Source organism: Manacus candei, unplaced genomic scaffold, assembly GCF_025592945.1.
Source record: "Manacus candei isolate 608988 ecotype Guabito, Panama unplaced genomic scaffold, ASM2559294v1 h1tg000047l, whole genome shotgun sequence".
In the NCBI taxonomy this organism is placed as follows: domain Eukaryota; kingdom Metazoa; phylum Chordata; class Aves; order Passeriformes; family Pipridae; genus Manacus; species Manacus candei.
Genome location: NW_026138095.1, coordinates 10323881 through 10345161, shown reverse-complemented (window position 1 = coordinate 10345161; position 21281 = coordinate 10323881). Strand labels below are relative to the sequence as shown.

Here is a 21281-nt window from a genome sequence, read left to right as displayed (position 1 = left end):
TGGATCAAAAGTCAGGAGCTCCTGTCTGGCTTTTGGAGATGGGAATTCCAAGATTTTGCTCAGATTTATGCCCATTCCATAGGGACATTTCCTACGGGTGAGCTCAGTAGCCCGTTTCGGAGGGGAGGGAGCAGCTGGAGGTGAGGTTGCTGCTGGTGTTCTGTGCAGGGGCTGCTCCCCCAGACCCCTCCCTTGTGTTGCTGTGCCTGTTTTGCTCACCCATGGCTTATTTTATTGCATTAACTACGGACTTGCAGCAGTTTGGCTGCCAGCTGAGCAGGGGACAGAGTGAGAGGACAGAACCCCACAGCTGCTCCCCTGGCCCTCACCTCTCCACTGCTGCTGCCACTGCTGCTCTCCAGCCCGGTGACTTTGTGTGGCACTTCCCAAACTGACCCTGTGCCCCCTCCCCAGGGTGGGGTGTCCCTGAGCCCAGCCTCCCCCTTGCCTTGGACCCATGCTCTTGACCAAGCCATGCAAGACCTCTGCTCCTGCACCATGGGAACATCAGTGTCACCTACAGGCACATCCTAGCAGAGAAACATGACCTAGCAGAGGGCTGTGTGTTTTGGGGAAAGTGGTGGTGAGGTTTGTGTCCATGGGTGTGAATCCTCAGCACAGGAAGGGCTTCTGCTGGTCACAAAACCCTGCGAGCAGAAGGGTTTACAATCCACTCCCCATCCCCACCTTCTCTGCACCAGTTTGCAGGGATGAGCCTTCAGGCCAGTGGGACTGGGCACTGCTGTGTCCCACGGGAGATCCCGGCTGGAGAGAGGAGAAGATCACCAAGACCCTCGCTGAGGTGGGTGTTGTCAGCGTGCTCCCAGCCAGCCTTAGGATTCCAGACCAACACGTACCTTGGAACGTTCTTCAAACACTTGCCGTTGGGCTTTTCCATAGGGAAAATTACTTCAGTGTCTCTCCATAGCTCTGGGGGGCTGTTCCGTGCCGTGCCTCATCCTCAGCACCCCCGGGTCCCACACTGCTCTGTAGAGCCTGATCACCTTCAGTGCTCGGGACGAGGGGAGTGCCCCCGGCCCCCCCCGGGCCCCCACCCGCGGGGCCGCTGCTACTGCCCGTGCTGCTCATGCTGCGGCTTTTGGGTGGGTCTGGCTTTGGGGTGGGGACGAGCCCCGGGGGATCTCCCGGGTGAGGCTGCGGGGAGCGGGCGGGGGCGCGGGGGCTGCCGGCAGAGAGCGGAGCGGTGGGATCGGGGGGAGCGGAGCGGTGGGATCGGGGGGAGCGGAGCGGTGGGAGCGGCTGGAGCGGAGCGGGGGGAGCGGCCGGAGCCCCCGCCCCGAAGGAGGCACAGCGGGCTGGGCTGCGGATGGAGGGGAGCCGGACCCCTCCCCGGTACGGATCCATGGAGTCCACCCGGTGGCCGCCCGCGGGGCCAGGTGAGCGCGGCGGGACCGGGACGGGCAGGGCACGGCCAGAGCCGAACTTCCTCCCCACAGATCCCCCGGCGGCTCCGGGACCCTCCCGACACCCGAGCCCTGGGAGCTGGCGGGGAACCGGCGGCTTCACCCACCAAAAGGAGCCCCGCAGGTGCTCCCCAGACCGCTCCCGGCACCTCGGGAGTGGGGCGGGAGGAGAAGGATGGACGGAAGAGAGGGAGGGATGGATGGATGGATGGATGAATGGATGGATGGATGAATGGATGGATGGATGGGAGAGATGGACGGAAGCGGGAATGGAGGGAGGGAAGGGGTGGCTAGGGGAGAGAAAGGACGGAGAGAAGGGGCTGGGTGGAGGGGTGGCTGGAGGGCACGCACCGGGCGGAGAAGGAGGGTCGCATCCCGCCATCCCGCTGCTGCTGCCCGGGCGGACACGGAGCCGCTGTGCTGGGAACGCTGTGACAGGGAGACTGGGGTGCCCGCCCTGTCCTTCACCGCTTTCCCCCCTCTCTGACCTGTTCCTCCAGTACGACACGGGATGAGAAGAGGGGGGGATGCCAACCAAGGGCATTGCCCTGTGCAGAGTCCCCGACCTTGCGGTGGGAGGAAGGGTCGAAGTGCTGGGCTGTGAGGAGGAGATGCGCCTGCAATCCCTCTGCTGTGACGTCTCTGCGACCTCTCCCCTTCCCTATTCCTTTCTGCTACTCCTTAGCCCCTTGTACCCAAAGGGTCGGGGACAGGCAGCTGGAAAGGCAGGGGAGGAGGGATGGAGCAAATTCCTGCTTGGTACTGCTTGGCAGGGGTGTGTGTGTGGTGCCTGTGAAGCTGCTCAGCTCCTCGGTGGTCTGTTTGAAGTTTTAGTCCTCCTTTGTGCTTTTCAGCACAGTATCCTCCCCAAACCTTCACAGTCTATTAGAAACAGAGATCCTTGGGGAATAGGAGCACTTCCATTACTTGGATCCTCTGCTCCCAGCAGCTGGGTACCATCAGGGTGGTCCTGGGACTGGTGGTGCTGGACTCAGGGTGCTGGGTATGGCCCGGGCACCCCCCTCCTCGGGTGCCTGTGAGCAGGGCTGTGGTGGCTGCAGTATTTGCTGGTTCAGTGCAGTTCTGTGAACTCCCAGCTCCCAGGGACCCTTGTGATGGGTGAGAACATGGCAACAGTCAGTGTCTGCTGTGTTTGCTCCCAACCAGGAAACATCAGGCCAAGCCTGTGAAGCCCTGAGCACAAACAGCCTCTTGCCCTGCTTGTGCTCGGGAGGTGACCCTGGGGAGGTACCTACAGCAGTGGGGTGTTGCACAGGGGCTACACCTTAGTGATACCCCCATAAGTCCTCACAAGGTACCTCACCTGTGAACTCTGGTCCTTTAGGTGTCTAACTGGTGCTGGCTGTACCAGGGGCTGCACAAACACAGCCAGACAACCCCCCTCTGGCTGCAATGGGCCAGGGCAGCACATTTCTCCCTGGTTTACTGGAGGGAATGCTGGCAGGGAAGCAGTGCCATGGTTTGCAGGCTGCCAGCAGCTGTGACCTCTCCTATCTGAGCATGGTCTTGTCCTCAGGACTGGTGTGCTGGGCCGTACATTGGCAGACCTGGAGGCTCGTGTCCATCCTGGCAGGCAGGGTGGTGGTGGGCAGAGCACCCCCTCTGACAAGGCTGCCCAGAGCTGGGCCCTGCATCATCATCACTCCCATTGTCAGGTTTGTGCAGTAAGGGCTGATTTTGAGAGGCTGAATGCCCCCTGCCCATGCTGCTTTCAGGAGCAGAGGAAATCACAGGGCTGAGTAACAGAGTTCTGGGGATGGAGCCCCTGTGAAGAGCTCTGACCCCTCCACAGGGGACTGTCAATCCATCATCCAACTTTAATCATGAAGCAGATTGCTTTAAACTCAACCCTGTGCTGGTTGTTGCTGTGACTCATCTCAGGCTCGCTGCTGCCTGTCTAAATGTTTTCACCAAAGCCATATGGAGTGGAAGTCTCTGGCTATTACACTGCTCATTAATGGAGCCACCCCCCCGGCCGTGTGTGATGATTAGAGCATCTCTGAGTTTCAATCAAAGCTTTTTCCCCCTCCTTGGTTTGCCAGGTTGAAATAGTGCCAGCTGGGGAGTCTTTCAGCTCGGGCAGTGGGGGATTTCTGTGTCTGGCTGTGCTACCGTGTGTGCAGCTGTGGGACCAAAGGGACCCCTGGGCCACACGTGGGGACATCCCCAAAGGGAGACTTGGACTGTGAGCTTGATCACAGCTTTAATAAACATCCTACCTTGGGCAGGAGAAGAAACCTGGTGTAAGAAACCCATTCCCAGGTTTGGCAAAACCATCTCCAGTGAGATCTTTTCACCAGCTGTCTGGAATTTAGTCCCACAGGAGCTCCCAGGGTCTGTACCTTTGCAACTGCTGGATGTGTTGCTGCCTTTGCACAGGTCTGTGGGGACACAGGGCCCTTTGTCAGAACAGCTGTGACCTTCCAGCCTGCAGTGCTGAGGTTCAGGAACTCACCATCATCCCTTGTCTGCCTGGAGAAAACATCTCCTGAGCCAGCAGGGAAGATTCATGCATATTCCGATCATGTCTATCAAAAATCAATTGTCATCAATCTCATTACATGGAATCAGAGGAAATTGGATTGGAGGAGACCTCTGGAGATACTGAGTTCAACCTGTTGCTCAGAGCAGACTTGGTAGATCACGTTGCTCAAAGCCTTGTCCAGGAGTTATCTTGGACCAAAGATGGAAATGCCACAACCTCTCTGATCCCTTTTCCAGTGTCTGAACAGCCCTCAGCCTTCCTCTCTCAGCCTCTCCCCCTCTGTTCTGTGCTCTATCCTCTGTCCTCTCTCAGATATTCAGATCTTGGCATGATGACCTGTGGTCCTGGGCAGATGGAAGGAATCTACACCAACAGATTTATCTTCCCATCCTGTCAGCTGCCTGTCAGTCACCTGTATGGATTTACTGGTTTCTCATGGATGGTTTTGGTGGGTGGTTATGATGCAGAAGTGTAGAGGTGTAGCTCCGTGTCCCCTTGTCCAGGTGCTCCCTCCCTGGGTTTGTGGGCTTCATTTTGCAGGAACATTCTCCTGGCACTGCCCTCCCTCTGCTTCTGCCCTGGATTAAGCAGCTCCAGGCACATGACAGTAGTCCCAGGACTTCTCATCCAAGACTTACTGCTTTGGTGAGCAGTTCCCTGGAATGCCTGAGGGATACAGAGTGCCATGACCCAACCACAGCACCTGAAGGCACAGCTGAGGGCTGAGAGCTTCCAGCTCGAGTCCTGCAGCCCCTGCTCTGCTGTGCTGTGCCGACCTGCCCACTGCCCCCATTGCACAGGGCACTCCAGGCCTGCAACAGGAGGCTGCAGGTGTCCAACAGAAAGGGGACTTTGGGGAGTGTGTGAGAGCAGGGTGGTCCCAGCCACACCATGTTCCCTGGCTCTGATGGGAAAACCACCCAGAGCAGAGTGAGGAGCTTTTTTGCTCTCGTGGGCAGTGCCTATGGACTGGAATTACATTCCAGGCTCCTGCTGCAGACAGGGGAAAGCAACTCAGCACTGCCACCTCCTGCCAACCCAGCCCTACCACCTTCTGCCATCCCAGCACTGCCACCTTCTCCTATTCCAGTACTGCCACCTCCTCCTTGTCCAGCACCTCCTTCCAACCCAGCACTGCCATCTCCTTTGTACCCAGCACTGGCACCTCCCCCATCCCAGCCTGGTCACCTCCTCCCTTCACGTCCACAGGCAAGGATTCACCTCTCCAGGTCTGGGATGGTTCTGCTAATGAGATTCTGGGATGAGAAGGGAGAAGAAGAGATGCTGACAGCTGTTTCAAACCCTCACTCACCCCCTGGGGAACAGCTGGCTGATAATCTCAGCCCAATGATTCTGCCAGCAGTGATCAAAGACGTTCTGGGTTATTCACCCACCCAGACAGGCCAGAAGTGACAGCCCCCTCTCCCCCAGAACCAGTCTCATGCTCCTGGGGCTGGTTGGCTTTGTCCTTGGCTAGTGGAGGCTGCAGTGAGCTCATACCTGTGTTTACTGGCACATCTGTACAACCAGCAGCCTTGTCGTCTCAGCCTGGTCACAGAAGTGACAGAGAAATGCAGCTTTTCCGTGACAGGTCTAGAGCTGGGCTGGAGTACAAGCCCAGGGAGTGGCTGCCTACAGGCACGTGGCAGCTGTGCCATCTGCACCTTCACGTGGGTCACCTGCCAGCATCTGTCACCTGTCCCTGGTGCAGTGCTGGGGGCAGGTGCAGCCAAACATCCCAGGTGAGAGGAGCTCTGGGGTGGCAGAGCATCAGGATGCTTGGGATGAGGGACCTCTGCATCCTGGTCCCCTGGCAACCACACTCTGGTCCCCTAGCAACCACATCTTGATCCTGTAGCAACCACAGGCCGGTCCCTTAGCAACCCACATCAGGCCCGTGGAAACAAGGCAAAGGGAGGGGGTTTGTGCTCATTTGTAGCAGAGCCTTTGAGCAAGAGCTGATGGAGAGCAGTGCATCCAATCCCACACTCTGTCCAGCCCAGGGATTCATCCTTCTGTCCTGAGCAAGTGCTGGCTCCTGAGAGCATCCTGATGGTTTAGGACAGGGAGTGATGGAGGATTCCCACACTGGCATAAGCTGAACGTGACCTTTGTGTCTAGGGGAAGAGGGACGTAATCTTCTAGAAATCCTCATGAGTTTTTAAGCCAGAAACAGGAGAAAATTGTTCTACAAACGAGTCACACTGACCCAAACCAGTCATATTTTCCCAGTAAGCCTTCCCTGCTGGCAGCCTTGGAAATATGCCTTGCTTTGGGAGTGATTTCCTGAGTAGTTTTACATGATGGGTAGAGGACCAGTGACTGAAGTGTTTGGTCTTGTGCCTTAATGCTGGTCCCTGGCTACCCTATAACCCTTAAGCACTGGCCTGGGTCCTGTTTGGAATGCCCAGACCACACACTGTGACAACTCCAGTTCCCAAACATCACCTGCCTGGAAAATCCTGTTCCCAGAGCTGGTGCTTCATGACTGTGCTTTCCCCTTTCCCTGCATGGGGAAAGTCCCAGGGCTGCAGGAAGACCCTGTGAAGATTCAAAGAAAGATTCATGTGTTATTTTGAATGTTTTCTCACAGCCTGGCTTTGCTGTAGCACATCCCAGGAGAGCCAGATTAACCTGTGTGTGATGACTGTGCTGCTGCCTGTCACTGATAACAAGCTCAGTGTCGTGTCTCTGAGAGCCAGACCAGGCTGGGAGGTGGCAGCTGGCCTGGGAGATATTCCCATGAAATGGTCTGGGAGTCACTGTGGGATCCACAGGCCCTGTGGGAATCCACACAGCATCCACGTGTAAGCCTGGGGGACAACCTTGTGCAAACAGTGGAACATCTGGGTGTAAGTCATTGGCAGGCAGAGGCAGAGCTGGTGGTCAGGGCCATGGATGGGGGTTGCTGGGCTTTCATCCTGTCCATCCTTCTAAGACACAAGTTACAGCCCCTTCTTTTCTGCATTTTGCTGTCAATTCTTGCCTCTTGCCCTCAGGAAGGGACATCCCCTTTCCCTGCCTCAGTTTCCCCAAGTGGGTTACAGAGGTGATGGCTCAGCACTCCAGAGGTCGAGGAAGCTGAACTGGCCTGCTGGGTGCCATGAGGGCTCTTCCCCTGGTGAACTGGGGAGCATGGGGGGACTTCAACCAGCCTGTGATGGAAGGGGAGCAGCTGAAGGACTTTCATGTCCACAATTCCTTAGCTCTGTGCTGTGTGAGTCCAGAATTTGTTCCAGAAGGGTGTACACACAGGCTCATGGCTCTGTGCTGAGGTGGCTGAAGCTCACATGGTTCTGGAAAAAGAGGCATTCCTGTCCTTCCCTCCAGCAGTTTTTAGCTCCCTTGGCCTCCTGCTGTCCAGAGAGGGGGAAACTCTGGAAATGTGGGGCTCTCTCAGCAGCACAGAGCCAGGCACAGCACTGGTGTGAGCGGGGTGTGCAAGGCCAGCACGAAGCAGGTGAGGTGATGCTGGTTTTGGAGGCTCCAAGGCCCCGTGGTCCCTGTTGGCCTCAGCACCCACCTGGCATCTCCTGCTGACTGACACGGCTCCTGTTCCATTGGCAGAGGATGAGATCGTTTCCATGGCCGACTCCACCACCACCATCGACGACATCGAAGGAGAGCTCTTCAAAATCGAGAGGATCAGGGAGATCCTGGTGAGGAGGGAGTCAGAGCTGCGCTACATGTGAGTACCTGCCCTGCCCTGGCACTGTGCCCCATTCCCAGGGGAATCCCAGCATCTTCTCCTGCCCAGCCAAGCAGATCATCCCCAGGGCAGAGCTCAGGCTGCTTTCCACCTTGTTTTCCACCAGGAAGCTCAGCCTCTCCCACTGCTCTGGCCTCGCCCTCAGGAGGGGCTTTAGTGGGTTATAAAGCTGCCACTGATGCTGTGAAGGTCTGAGCCAGCCTAATTCTGTGCAAACAGTTTATCACATGGATTTAGCTACACAAATGTTTCCATACTCAACCACCAGCACCCCATGTTCCCAGTGGGTCCATACTCTTCCTCAGTGTGAGGCTCTTGGGCTGGGATTGGGAAGGGACCTGAGGCTGGTGGTTTTTTGCTGCTCTCTGGAGGTGTGGCTTTGCCTCAGCATGAAGATCTGCAGCTGCTGAACAGCCACATGAACACAGTTTATCCTTCCACACTGAAGGATTGCATATCCTCCCAACTTCCCCTTTCCTCCTCCATCCCCTGGTCCCTGGGATCACTGGGACACACCAGGATTGGACCAGCATCAGTGCCTGGTGCCACCCTGGATCCTGCATCTCTACCCTGCATCCTGTATCTCCACTCTCAGCACAGCCTTTGCAGCCCAGCGAGGAGGGAAGGATTTTCTCCATGGTTCACTTCAAGAATCAAAGCAGTTTGTGGGTAAAAAAATCTCTAGGCCTTTCAGATTTAAGGTAATCAAATAGCCACTGTGTTGCAGCAGCACTAAACCAGCTGCAACATAAAGGTACAGGAGGGTTAAAGAACATTTTTCCTGGGTATACCAGGGGATTTTATGGTTTGAAAGGAAAAGGACTCATCAAAACTATCAAGTTTGTGTTGATTAAGCTTTTTAATACCACTGAATTGCTGTAGTCAGCCCAGTCTTCAGATCCCATGCTGCCAGGCCAATAGAAACCTGGAATTTTTGTACTGGTAATGGCAAAGATCATATTTCCTGGGCTATAGCACTTGATGTGCTGGGGTTTTTTTAGATGTGTCTGGTTCCTCAGTGGTACCTGCACTGCAGGGATCACCAAAGCCTGGAAATGCCTGTGTAAATCCAGTGTGTGGGGAAGCTGTGAGCTGGACTGTGGCTGATTTGGAACAGTGGCCTCTTTGAGGCACAGTTCCCCCTGAACACGTTGAAAAGGATTTTTGGAATTCATAAAGAGTGTAGTTTTTCAATGCCTCCCATGGCAACTGGTGCCTGATTCTCTCTGGTGCTGTCAAAGCTCACAGATCTTGTTCTTTCTTGTCCCTTAGTTTGTTTTGTTCTTTGCCTTGCACTTGGAAAACAAAGGGAGATCACCTGCAGAAACCACATGCTGGGGTGGGCATGGCTGCAAAAGTGATCCCTTGGGAGTTTGGAAGTGCTGGAATTGTGTCTGGGTGTTTTGGGAGTGCTGTGAGAACTTGAGCATCAGCTCTGTGAGGTGTAGGAGTGAGGAGGAGTGTGGATCTGAGGGGCAGGGAAGGCTGAGGGCTGGAGAAGGGAGATCCCAGACCTCTGTGTTCTGCAGGACAGGGTTTAAAAGGATGGGGAACTGGGGCTGCAAGGGCTTCTTTTCTTCCCCAGTGGGGAAAAAGTGTGATGTTCAGGGTGGTTGGACTGTAGGCCTTGGGGAGGTGGACATTTCCCAGGGTGTGCTGCCAAACAGGTCAGTCGATAGCAATCAGTGTTTTCTCCTTGGAAATGTCAAACTAAAATGTTCCAGCACTTCTGAGGTGTCTGTGCTCTGGAAAACAAAGAAGCTCCCAAAATTTCTCCTTTTATAGGGCAAAAGGAAAGGTCTGAAATGCCTGTGGGAGATTCAGCTCTGCACCCACCCTCCTCAGTGCCCTGACCTGCTCCCTGGGACCAGGCAGGGGTACCCTGGCTCTGGCTGGTGCTGCAATAGGTGTGAAAACTATTGGTAGAAGCAATCCCAGATCTAGCAGCAGCTTTCTGGGTGCTTCTCCCTGCAATCCCTCCCAAGTTTTACTGAAATGAGAGTTTTTATTATTGCCCATTTATTATTCTCACTATCGGTTTTCCCAGAATTAATTTCCAATTTAAACGTAATAATATTTCAGCTCTCATTTGACTGTTTAATTTCATTTTAATTTTTCATTTCAATAAGCCTGTCACCAGCAATCAGCCTGTTATCCCTGTGTCCCATGCAGAGCTGGTGCTCTTTGTCCAAGTTCAGGGCTCAGCCACCACAGGACCCGAGGAGAGGACAAACAGCCCTCCCTGCTCTCCACGTGCAGCTCCCGAGCACTGGCACTGCTGGACCCGTTCAGTGTGGAATGCAGACCAGGGAAAACTCTGTCAGCTGGAGCAAAAGTGTGACAGAGCCAAGAGGGAGCCCTCTCCTTCACCTGAGCTGATCCCCTCCCACAGCAACATCTCACAGGGCTCCTCTTTGTGAGATTGTTTATTTTCCCTTCCATTTCTGGTGTCCTCAGCTCAGCTGACAAAGCTGCATCTTCAGGCAGATCTGGTAAATATGACTCATCCCAGAAGGGTGGACAGTGTGACTCAGTGGAAGGACCAGCAGGATTGTTGGAGATGCAGACAAGGCTTTTAGGAACTTCCAAAGAAACCGGCGGCACAGCTGGGCAGGGGGGCACCAGCTCATCATCATGGATTATCTGCAGACACAGATCCTGCTCTGGGGAACAGCACAGGGAGGACATGGAGCTGCTGGAGAGAGTCCAGAGGAGGCACCAAGAGGATCAGAGGGATGGAGCAGCTCTGCTGGGAGGAAAGGCTGGGAGAGCTGGGATTGTTCAGCCTGGAGAGGAGAAGCTTTGGGGTGGCCTAATTGTGGCCTTCCAGGACCTGAAAAAGTGACAGGAAAGATGGAGAGAGACTATTTCCAAGGGCCTGGAGTGACAGGACAAGGGGGAATGGCTTCACACTGACATAGGGCAGGGTGAGATGGGATATTGGGAATAAATTGTTCCCTGTGAGGGTGAGGAGGCCCTGGCACAGGTTGCCCAGAGAAGCTGTGGCTGCCCCATCCCTGAAAGTGTCCAAGGCCAGGTTGGATGGGGCTTGGAGCAACCTGGGCTGGTGGAAGGTGTCCCTGCCCATGGCAGGGGGTGGAATGAGATGACATTTAAGGTTCCTTCCAGCCCAAACCAGTCTGTGATTCTGTGATTCTATGACAGCTTCAACCTGTCAGAGGTCAGGGTTAGATGGGATGTTAGGAAGGAATTTTTCCCTGTGAGGGCTGTGAGGCCCTGGCACAGGTTGCCCAGAGACGCTTGGCTTTACCAAGGGCACAGGCATGAGAGTTTTGAAAATAAATCAGTTTGTTCCTCTGCCAGCCCCAGTAAGCCACAAGCAGCACTTGAGCTGGTTCTCATGGAAGGGGCTGAGTGTCTGTGGTGCTCCTGAGACATCCAAACTGCCTCAGCTCAGACAGGACCACGTGTCCCCACTTGGCTCCAGCAGCTGATGTTTGAGTTGGGCCCACCCTGATCAGCACCTTGCTGCTGTCGTGGGGTTTGAGCCAGAGATGTTTCCATTGCCTTTGGTTTCAGCAGGCTCCTTTTCTCCTGTTGAAATGACCTTGTTTCTCAGCAGACACCTGCAAAGTTTGCACATTTCCCCCCTCTGTTATATTTCTAACTTCTTTTAATTCTGCAGGAAGGCAGGATGAAAAGGTCAGATCCTCTTATATGGCATCCATTTTTTTATTGGATTCTACCTTTTGGGGATTATTTTTTTGGAAGAAGGAGAGACACAGCTGCTATTGCTTGGTGGGTGTGCCAGGTTTTAATAAGGCTTCACTGTTGTTAGGGTAGTGAAACTTTTGCTTTGCCAACAACCAGCAACCCAGCCCATGTGGCTCTGGGGTGAAGTGGGCTCCCATTTCCCATGGGAAGGCTGGTAAATCCATGCTCCCCACCACAAGCACTGAATGCATTGCCTTCCAGCATTGGTTGGGTGTTGCTCTGGGGGTTTTGAACCTTTCCTTTCCCAGTCTTCTCCCCTGAGTGGTTTCATTTGTGTCCCTGCAGGATGGATGACATTCAGCTTTGTAAAGAAATCAGCCGGCTGAAAAAGGAGCTTCAAAAACTCATAGCCCTACCAGGTAAGGCTTTGTGGAGCTTCAGAGAACTGCACCCTGCTGAAGTCAGCAGAAAGGTTCCATGAAATACAAGAAGCTCTTTGGGAGCTCCCACCCCAGGATGCTCCCAGAGACGCTGCTGCATCCACAAATGGGGCTCCCTGAGTGTCTCCTGAGATTCTCCGTGGGAGTACTTCCAGGGAGTCCTTGTCCAGGCTTGGGATAAAGGGCAGAGAAAACTGAAAAGCAGATAAATAAGTCATTTGAGGTCTGGTAGAGGAGAAGGGGAGCTGAGGGAGTGAATCCCAACACAGTGCACCAGGGAGGATCCTAAATGAGTTAAGAGGACAAGCAGGGGACATTGTCTGACCACACCATGGGGGGACCCCTTTGGAGTTAAAAGAAGGAGAGATGCCTTCAAAGGCCTTAAGTGTGTGAAAAGGAGTGAATTCTTGCTGTGGCCATGTCAGGACGTGTGTCAGTGGTGGGGCAGAGGGCAGCAGCTGCCAGGGAAGGGTTCCTGCTTGCAGCCAGGGTGGGATGGGTGCTAGGGGGATGCCATGCCAAAGGGACTTGGTGATGTCCCTGATTTAGGTGGATTCACCACTCAGGATGTTGAAAGGAGGCAAACAGGCCAGGGCAATATGTGTGAAAACTTCAGCTGGGAGGAAGTGCTGCTTTGTCACCTCCCTTACCATGACCAGTGACCCTCCATGTCCTGTCACAGCTACAGCCACCCTTGTCCCTTCACAGCCCAGGAGAGGCCAAACCTCATTTCTCTAAAGGATCTCTCTCAGTATTCAAATCAAAGCACTCACCACACAGCTCCAGGTTGGAATGAGACTGAGCAGGAAAGGCTTCCCCACAGGCCGTGTCCATCCCTGCTCATAAGGCTCTGCCTCCTCCTGGGACACACTCACTCAGCCCTCAGCAGGGACTGCTTTCAGAGGCAGATGGGAGACACATCCCTGCTTATTTGTACCCACCCAAGCATGAGGATTTGGACCTGTTTCCCCAAGCACCACCTCAGCTCATCAGTTCTGCACCCGAGGTCACCTCAAAGCCAAGAGTGGCAGCAAATCCTGACCCTGTCTGAAGCCACAGTGGGGCTGTGCTGTGTGTGCTTGTGAATCTTCAGCACGTAGTTGGAGCCCAAATGCTGCTTAATATGCGGGTCCTGATTAGTTTAATGCAACTTGCCTGTACCCAGAGAGAGTTCAGACAGGAAAGGGAGCATCCTGCCATAAAAATGGGACCTGCTTGCAAAACAGACCCAAATCTCATGTAGGCTTTTAATTCAAACACCTAAACTAAGACTTTACCTGAACCATGGCTCAGGACCAGAGGTAAATTGGCCTTTTCTGATGCTGGAGAAATGTGTCTGACTTTCCTTCATCTGCTTCGGTCTTTTATTTCATGTCTTTTCAGCACTCCCAGGTTCAGCTGAAAGCAGAAATTCTGCTCGCATCAGGGATGCTCTTTTTGTCTTCTTTCTTGCTTGACTCAGATCAGACCGTGCTGGAAAAATCCTGCACATCACTGCTGTGGACAGAGCGTCACAGCAGTCCTGGGTTCCGATAAAGATTTGCACACGTCAGAGCTTACTCAGAGCCCAGCCAGACCTGGGGCTTGAAATCTCACCAGGCCAACAGGGCTCACTCCATACTGTGAATTTCTCTGTATTTTTATTTAGCTGAAGGAAGACTGGAGATTGATCCATTCTGGGCTGGGCTGTTGAATTCAGACCTGGGGCTTGAAATCTCGCCAGGCCAAGGTGCCTTCAGTAATTCAGAGAGGGTGGTGGTCATGGTGGGCTCTGACATCACAAGTCTGGAAGAAAGGTGCAGTGTTTGTGCAGTGGGAGGTGAACTCTGACATGCCCCACCTCGGGATTGCAGGTTGTTGATTAACTCCAGATGCTGTGCACAGCCTGGTGTTTCCCATTTGTGTGGCATCCACTTGGAAGTGTTCCTGTTCCCACCAGGCAGGTGGGAGCTGCACAGAGACAGTGCCCAGGGCCAGGTGAATGTGCATTAACTCTTCCTGGTGGAAGACCAGCAGGGGTGGCCCAGCCCCCAGCCCAGAGAAGCCTTCTCTGCTGGGAGCTCATTCCGTGCACAAAAGCACAGTGACAGGAAAACCCTTTGTTTGCTGGGGTTGTTTCTGAGTGGTTCCTCCTTCCCAGAGCCCTGCAGCAGCACCTCCACTGATCCACAGCAGACTTCAAACCACTAATCAATGCTCTGTTTAGGTCACTGCTGAGACCCAGCCAACAGGGCTTGCTCCATACTGTGAATTTCTCTGTATTTTTATTTAGCTGAAGGAAGGCTGGAGATTGATCCATTCTGGGCTGGGCTGCTGAATTCAGGCTTGGTATTAAATAGCTGCAGCACAAAGAGTCAGAGTTCCCAGCTGGGGATCTCTCCATTGATATTTCCCACTCCTTATCCCTATGGCTCCAATCCTCACATATCCCACTGACCACTGTGTACCAATAGGGAGCTAAACCTGTTCATTCAATCCATCTCTCCTATAGCAAGTGAAAATGTAAGGCCAGGTCCATGTCAGGTGTGGTTCTGGTCACTGGGGATGCTTACAGCAATTGCAGCTTCTGATGAGTCGGAAACATCGTGCTGGGCTTTTAAAATGCAGCTACAAACTAAATAAGGGGTTGGACTAGATGATCTCCAGAGGTCCCTTCCAACCCTAACTATTCTGTGATTCTGTAAATTCATGTAGGACAAGACTTCATAGTGATGTGAGAATTTTCCAGGCCTTCACAAACTCTCTGCCCAAAGATCTGTGGCACGAGTAAGTCCCGCCCAAGGTGGGTCTTTTGGGGGGTTCAGGTGACAACCAAAGCCGATGGATTCAAAATAGCCTGGCAGAAACTTGGGGCCATCATTGTTGCTGGGGTGGGAATGGCACTGACAGTGTTTTGGAAGGTCAGATGTAGAGGATGAGATCACCAGGAGCATGTTCAGCAAGGGAGTAAGGCCACAAAACCCATGGATTGTTTTTCATGTCTCTGTGTGTGACATAAATGGAGGTGTGAGGTGTTCCTGGGGCATCTGCCCAGTGCTGATAATTCCCTGCACACCTGAATCCCCAGCAGGTTTCTCAGCCACATGAAGGACCTGACTCTGAGATCTCTGGACCTGTACCCAGCTCAGGGCCAAGCTGGGGCTGGTTGGATGTGCTGGCTTGGGAAATGGGCGTTAAACACGTCCCGAGGGGCCCTGTCTCTGCTCTGCAGAGCTCAGAGATGCATCTTGCAGTGCTCAGTCCTGTGAAAGTTTTGGGGAGAAGCTAAAACTTTGAAGTTTGATGACAGCAGACGTGTCTCCTTCCAGCCAGGGTGGCTTGTGATGAGGTTGTTGCTTATTTAGCAGCCTGTGTCTGGATCCAGCTGCTTCCTTTGCCTTGGCTTTTACCCCCACTCTCATATCTGCTCTTGGGTTGACAAGGGTGGGATGGGCCCTGTTGGTGTGTTAAATGTGTTCTCTGTGCTGCAGAGAATGAGAAGTCCAACGAGGAGAAGCAGAGGGAAGAGGAGCTGGTCCAGCAAATACACAAGCTGGTGGAAACACGGGATTTCTTGGTGGATGACGTGGAATTTGAGAGGCTCAGGTAGCTCAGTGCAACTTATTCCTTGCACTGGGGACAGTGCAGTCTGTCCTCTGATCTGCATCCTGCCTTCCCAGATGCTCCTGTTCCTTTCCTGAATGGTAACCAAGTTCTTTGTCACAGGGAAAGGGAAGAAGACAAGGAAATGGCAGAGTTCCTGCAAAGTAAGCTCTCCAAAAGCTACCTCCAGAAAGCAAGTAGGTGGTTGATGAGTTTTATTCCTTGAATTGAACCTCCCTGGAAGTTTCTCCCCTCTCCTAAGCACCCTGTCTCCAAGATTTCATTGCTTAGCCTGGGGCTGGCTTACCTGGAGACCAAATTGGTACAGATGTTGTGCTTCCATTTCCCTCCTGGCATTTCTCAGCCACCATGTCCTATGAGAATGGGGATGGGAAGGTGTCCTTTCATAGCTGATGGGCTTCATCTGACCCTTTCCAACCAGCTCTTTACATCCCATCTCACCACTACCTAAGGTCACAGCCTGGATGGACACCACAGCCTCTGATGGCAGGTCACCCTTTTCCCTGTGCCTCCATCACCTTCCCAGTGCAGTGAGAGGCATTTCCAGCCCAGGACCCCTGTGGACACGCAGGAAGCACACATGGCAATGTGCCTCCTGGGTGCAGGAGCTCATGCCCAGCTGGGTCTGAGGAGGGTCAGCAACTGAGCCTTGAGAGGAGCTCTAAGAATCAGCCGTGGGCCTGTGCCCTGGTCACCAGGCAGAGCCCAATTCCTCTTTCCACAGCTCCTGTCAAAGAGAAGAAGATGACTTCCAGGGGACAGCAAACCTCGGCACCGTACATGACCAAGACAGGCCTCACCCTGCTCAAGGAGTGCTGTGGCTTCACCTGCTCCATCATGTAGCCAGTCCCAGCTCCTGGGCACAGGACATGACCATGGTGAGTGTGCACATCCTGGAAGCTGGGCTGGGCAAGAGGGGCTTCCTTGTGCTGGGCCTTCCTGGCTCAGCTGCACAGAGATGTGCCAGTGTTTTGGAAACAGGGATCACCCAGGGCCAGGCTGTGCCTGTGACACAGGACTGTCCTCTGGCTGGCGAGGGGCAACCAGGCAGCCCCTGTGCATTTGCCAGAGGTTCAGGACATAACTCATTCTAAAAGTGGTCACTTTGTAGAAGTCTCAGGGAGTGGCAGACTCATAGAGAGGTGCTCCTTACCAGTGCAGCCTGGCATGGACTTCCCAGCTCATCCCAGGAGGAGGCTGAAGTGGCCAGGTTGGATCCCCAGCTCTGCCCGGCTCGAGCTTTCTCCCTGCTCTGATGCCTGTGTGTGACTCTGCTCCACAGCACGTGCTGCCAAAATTGGTGTTTGTGGGGTGCAGACAAGTCAAGCAAGGCCTGAACAGCTTGGTGGGGAGCTCAGGTGACTGGTGAGCTGAGCTCACTCCAGCCAGAGTGTGCTGAGGACACAGGGGACCAAGTCACTGCTGAGATGAAGTTATGTCTGTAAGGATGTGCTTTACTACAGCAGAAGTGAAATCCTGTGCTCCAGCACCACAAATCTGAGTGCAGACCTTACAGCTCAGCACGGGGCAGCTGGCAAGGAGGTGAAACCATCCACCCACTGAGCTCCCACCTTCCTCCACACCTGGCCTTCACCCAGAGGGTGTGAACAGGGCCAGAGCTGAGCACTGAGACTGACCCCACGTGGGACTGTGTGAGAGGAAGATGATGGTAATGGAGGTCCAGTGGGTTGTAGCCTCTGTGGGAGGATACATCTCATCCTGAATATCACTGGAGACTTCCACTGTGGCCACTGGCTTGAGAGCCAGCAGTTCCTCTCGCTGGCATTAGGTGCTCTATAAGGCAGGGTTGGCTCTCTGGCCATTGCAGAAGGGAGGCACCAAGGGAATCCCATGGTTGCAACTCATGGTTTCCCATCTCTTGCCTTCCCTCCCCAGGTCTCCAGCCAGAGTCCACGACCTGCTCTCCTCCGAGAGATTCCACCTCCCGTCATTGTCCATGCTTCCCACGGCAGCACCACCACCAGAGGGGCTTCCCAAGCAGGCTGGTGCAAGTTTGAGTGACCACCTCAGTGGTACCACGTCCTCCATGGCATCAACAAACACCACATCCCACCCGAGCTCAGCTTGGAAGGCGTGTGCAGCGGCGGCGGCAGCAGAGGCCACGACCAAGGGACCGGTGCAGTCCTTCCCCTGGACACAGGGTTAAAAAAAGCACATGTTTGGAGAACACTGAGCTCCACCATCCAAGACATGCTGTGCCCACAGATGATTGTCTCATCCTTAGCCTTGTACAACCTTTGAGTGTCTGTGGGACGATTCCTGAGGACTCTTGGTGGGGAATGTCTCTGGTTTGGGTTTCATTGTGTTTGCCTTGGTTTTGTTGCAAGGTTCTCTGTGGCTTTGGGTAGAACCAAGCAAAGGTGCAGGGCAGTTCCTGGAGCCTGCTGAGTGCAGGGATGCTCCCTGTGGAGTTACCACCAGAGCACAGACCGGGCGTGTGCAACTACGGGCAGATGAGTTGCTTTCCCCACCTCACCATGCCTGGATTCAGTGCTCAGCTCCAAGAAAAAGGAGGAGCTGAGAACAACAGGAGCAAAATTCAGAACAGGGCAACATGCAGAAGGAAAGGAAAACCCAGCAGGAGACTGGAGGCATGGCAGGGGAAGGTGGAGACAGTGGGTGAGATGCTCTCAGTGCCAGGAGGGTGTTCAGTCCTGCCCTCCAGTGCCCCAGCCAGCACCTCTGGGCTTGGCACCATGAGCTGGACACAGTCCTGTGCAAAAGACTCAGGGCACCCTGATGTCACCCAGTGCTCAGCCCCTGTTGTCCCTTCTGAGCATCCACTTGTGTTGAGGTGGCACAGCCAGAGCTGCTGGTGCCCATGGCAGTAGGACAGGAGCTTTCCTTCTCCCTGGGTGTGCAGGCCTCTCACCCCTCCCACCCTGCCCTTCTGCCCTGGAGCTGCTGTGGCTTCACTGGGTGGCCTGGGGTGGCCTCCCCTTTGGGTGGCTGCCCAGGAGCTCTTGCTGCCTTGTCCTCCAGCCAAAATGCTGACTCCCCCAGCTCAGCCCTGCTGCAGTTTGCTGATCACCAGGAGTGATCAGGAGTTGGTCACAACCCTGTGGCTTTTCCCATAGCACCTGACAGCACATTCACCCTTACAAAGCACAATGCAGGTGGGATCCTTCCTAGTGCAGTGCCATAAGCGGGTCCAAGTTCCTCATTGAGTCACAGACTGGTTTGGGTTGGAAGGGACTTTAAGGTCATCTCTTTCCACCTCCTGCCATGAGCAGGGACACCTTCCACTAGCCCAGGTTTCTCCAAGCCCCATCCAACCTGGCCTTGGACACTTCCAGGGAGGGGGCAGCTTCTCTGGGCAACCTGTGCCAGGGCCTCCCCACCCTCACAGCCAAGAATTTCTTCCTAATATCTAATCCAACCCTATTCTCTGTCAGTTTGAAGCCATTACCCCTTGTCCTGTCACTCCATGCTTTTATAAACAGTGTCTCTCCATCTTTCTTTTAGCTCTTTCAGGTCCTGGAAGGCCACAATTAGGTCACCCTGAAACCTTCTCTTTTCCAGGCTGAACAACCCAGTTCTCTCAGTCTTCCCTCATATATCAGCACTGCCAGAGAACCCAGTATGTGAAATCTGTTCTCTAACCTTTGCAAGGGGGTTTCCACTCCCTTATCCTTCCTGAGCAACCTCCTCCATCCCAAGACATGGATCCTACCAGCAGCCAGAGAAGTCCACAAACTAAACCAGTTCCTCTGCCCACTCACAGACCAGGGTGCAAGGCCCAAATGGGCCAACATGACACCTGCAAACGTGAATCCAGCAAACTTGACCCTGCTTTGGTTCATGTCACCTCTGAGTTTACCTCAGTTCTCTCTGTTTGAAGCTTGCCTACTTTGTGCTGCTTATTGGTAATGCCCCACAGCCCCCTACAACCATCACCTGCCACTTTCTGGTGCTCCCCTTGCTTGGGGGAGGCTTCAGTGTGGACTGGTGGGAGCACCTGTAGATCACAGGGGCAAATTAAGCCACAGAGAGCTCCCCTCTGCTCTGCCCACCCTGTGCAGTGGAGTGAGGTGCAGTTCACCCCTGGGGCTGTTGTCAGAGCTGTCCATCATCTGTAGCATCCAATCCAGGAGCTGATGGGACAGGTTGGGCTACTCCCTCCCTGCCCTTCCAGAAACTGTCCAGAGGGTGCTTTGCTTGGTCACTCTGCAGTCACGGTATGTGAGTTTGCTTTGATCCACACAGACCAAAGGCTCAAGACCCAGAAGGCTCCTCTCACTGTCCTTGCCTTCCCAGGGTCTTGCTGGGCTGGATGAGTAACTCAGCCAGTGTGTTTGGCTGGGCTGAGAGGGAGCCAGACGCAAGGAAGAGCCCTTGATTCAGAACTTGCCCCCCTACTTCATCCTTACCTGCACCCCACAAGGCCCCCAGACCCAGGCTTTGGCTGTGGAGCAGTGCTGGGCAGGCAGGGAAGATGGGAAAGGTCCTGGCCTGTTCTGCTCTTTGTTTATGGGCTGTGTTTGAGTGGCTGCTCATGGAGAAGGGGACAGGTTGCTGGCCTGGGCGTGCTGGCCTCTGTTATAAGTGATGGCAAAGGTGCCCAGCACACGGGAGAGATGCTGTTTCATGTGCATTGATTTCAACCCAAACCAATAAATGTCTGTTGGAAGCTTGGTTCATAGGTATTTCCCCACCTGGGACCTTTTTTAGAGAGATGGCTCGGGCTGTGTCACAGCAGGGTGGAACAGAAACCAGATCCTAAAAAGTCAGGCTGGACTTTGGACTTCCCTGGTGTTGCAGGAGAACAGAGCAGCTCCTGTACCCAACCCTGCCATTTCTGGCTCTTAACATTTCACTTTTGGGCCGGGCTGAAAAATCTTTGGAAAGGCAAGAAGCTGCCTCCCTGGGTTGATACCCCTTCCTGCTCAGGGCCCTGAACTCTTTAGACATCTTTGTTCAGTGGTAACAAAAGAGGAGCCTTCTGTCCTCACCAAGCCTCAACAGCACCGTTTACAGGGAGGTTGTGGAACACCAAATGTCTTCTCTGTGGGGCACTTGGCACTTGGCAGGAGGTCTGGGTGCCCCACATCCTCCCTTGGACCCCAACTCTCCCCCTCCTGTATCCCACCCCCCAGTTCTCCCAGGAGGAGGAGCTGGACTTGCAGGGCCTGCAGGCTGCAGGGTCTTGTGGGTTTTGGTGTTTCCTGGGCTTGGGAAGGGTGATTAAAGAATAGATGAGAAGCACCTCATGGTGGACATGCAGGAGAGCACAAGGAGGTGGGAGATGGGCTGAGCAGGAGCAGAAAGGCAGGACGGAATCTGGGCTGTGCTGGGCCTCATCAATTGTGTAGGACCAGAGAAGCTTCCAGTCACTCATGGATGTGACCTGTTTCTGTGCCAGGAACTGAGAAAGGGGACCAGGAAGCTCTTGGCATCTTCTCTTGGATCAGGTGGCTGGAAACTGGATGTGCACAAACAATGCTCTAATTTGGGTTTAATGACACCCAGGGGTGCTCGGCCTGCCAGGTGCTAATCCTGGGGTTAACAAACCAGCAGTGTCTCCTGAGGTCACCACTGCAGACACTGGTCAGTGCTGGCACTGGGTTGTCCTCGTGGCACAGTGCCTGGGAGGGGAGGTTGCAGGTCTCCAGGTGAGAGCATCCCAAGGGATCTGCAGCTGACAGTGCCTTTCTGTGCAGTCGTGTTCTGTGCCAGAGCGTGTCCCTGTCACTCACTCTGCATCTGGTGGCTCTGGGAAATGCCACCACTGGTGCCAGGGCAGAGCTGCCCTGCAGAGCAGAGTGCTGGCACTGCTAACCCCTTCCCACACTGGTGGAATAGCCAGCTGCTCCAGAGGAAATGTTGGCAGAGTCCAGACTAAACCAATAACAACATCTCAGCGTGTTGGGGATTTTCCATCAAAAAGAGGCAAAACACTGCAG

At 54.2% G+C, this 21281-nt stretch overlaps 1 protein-coding gene across 4 annotated transcripts; it reads left to right on the top strand.

Moving 5' to 3' along the window:
• Positions 1-671: 671 nt before the first annotated feature.
• Positions 672-20682, top strand: LOC127475600 (bMERB domain-containing protein 1-like). 4 transcript variants are annotated; one of them, XM_051797573.1, is made up of 7 exons: positions 672-802; positions 7498-7618; positions 11660-11733; positions 15225-15339; positions 15460-15533; positions 16082-16235; positions 17254-20682. In XM_051797573.1, the coding sequence occupies exons 2-6, from the start codon at positions 7515-7517 to the stop codon at positions 16198-16200; spliced, it is 486 nt and encodes a 161-aa protein (XP_051653533.1). In that variant the 5' UTR covers positions 672-802; positions 7498-7514; the 3' UTR covers positions 16201-16235; positions 17254-20682. The 4 variants fall into 4 exon arrangements, with proteins under 4 accessions (XP_051653533.1, XP_051653532.1, XP_051653531.1 ...); XM_051797572.1 differs by lacking the exon at positions 672-802 and adding an exon at positions 979-1103; XM_051797571.1 differs by lacking the exon at positions 672-802 and adding an exon at positions 1201-1397 and having other exon boundaries at positions 15460-15500.
• The last annotated feature ends 599 nt before the right edge of the window (positions 20683-21281 follow it).

What these genes read in the sequence shown, in the direction of transcription:
- LOC127475600 (XM_051797570.1), top strand. Translation starts at nt 1,328, where the DNA reads ATGGAGGGGAGCCGGACCCCTCCCCGGTACGGATCCATGGAGTCCACC. An exon ending in AAAACTCATAGCCCTACCAG is followed by an intron (nt 11,734 to 15,224) that starts GTAAGGCTTTGT and finishes TCTGTGCTGCAG; the next exon opens with AGAATGAGAAGTCCAACGAG. An exon ending in AAGCTACCTCCAGAAAGCAA is followed by an intron (nt 15,534 to 16,081) that starts GTAGGTGGTTGA and finishes CTCTTTCCACAG; the next exon opens with CTCCTGTCAAAGAGAAGAAG.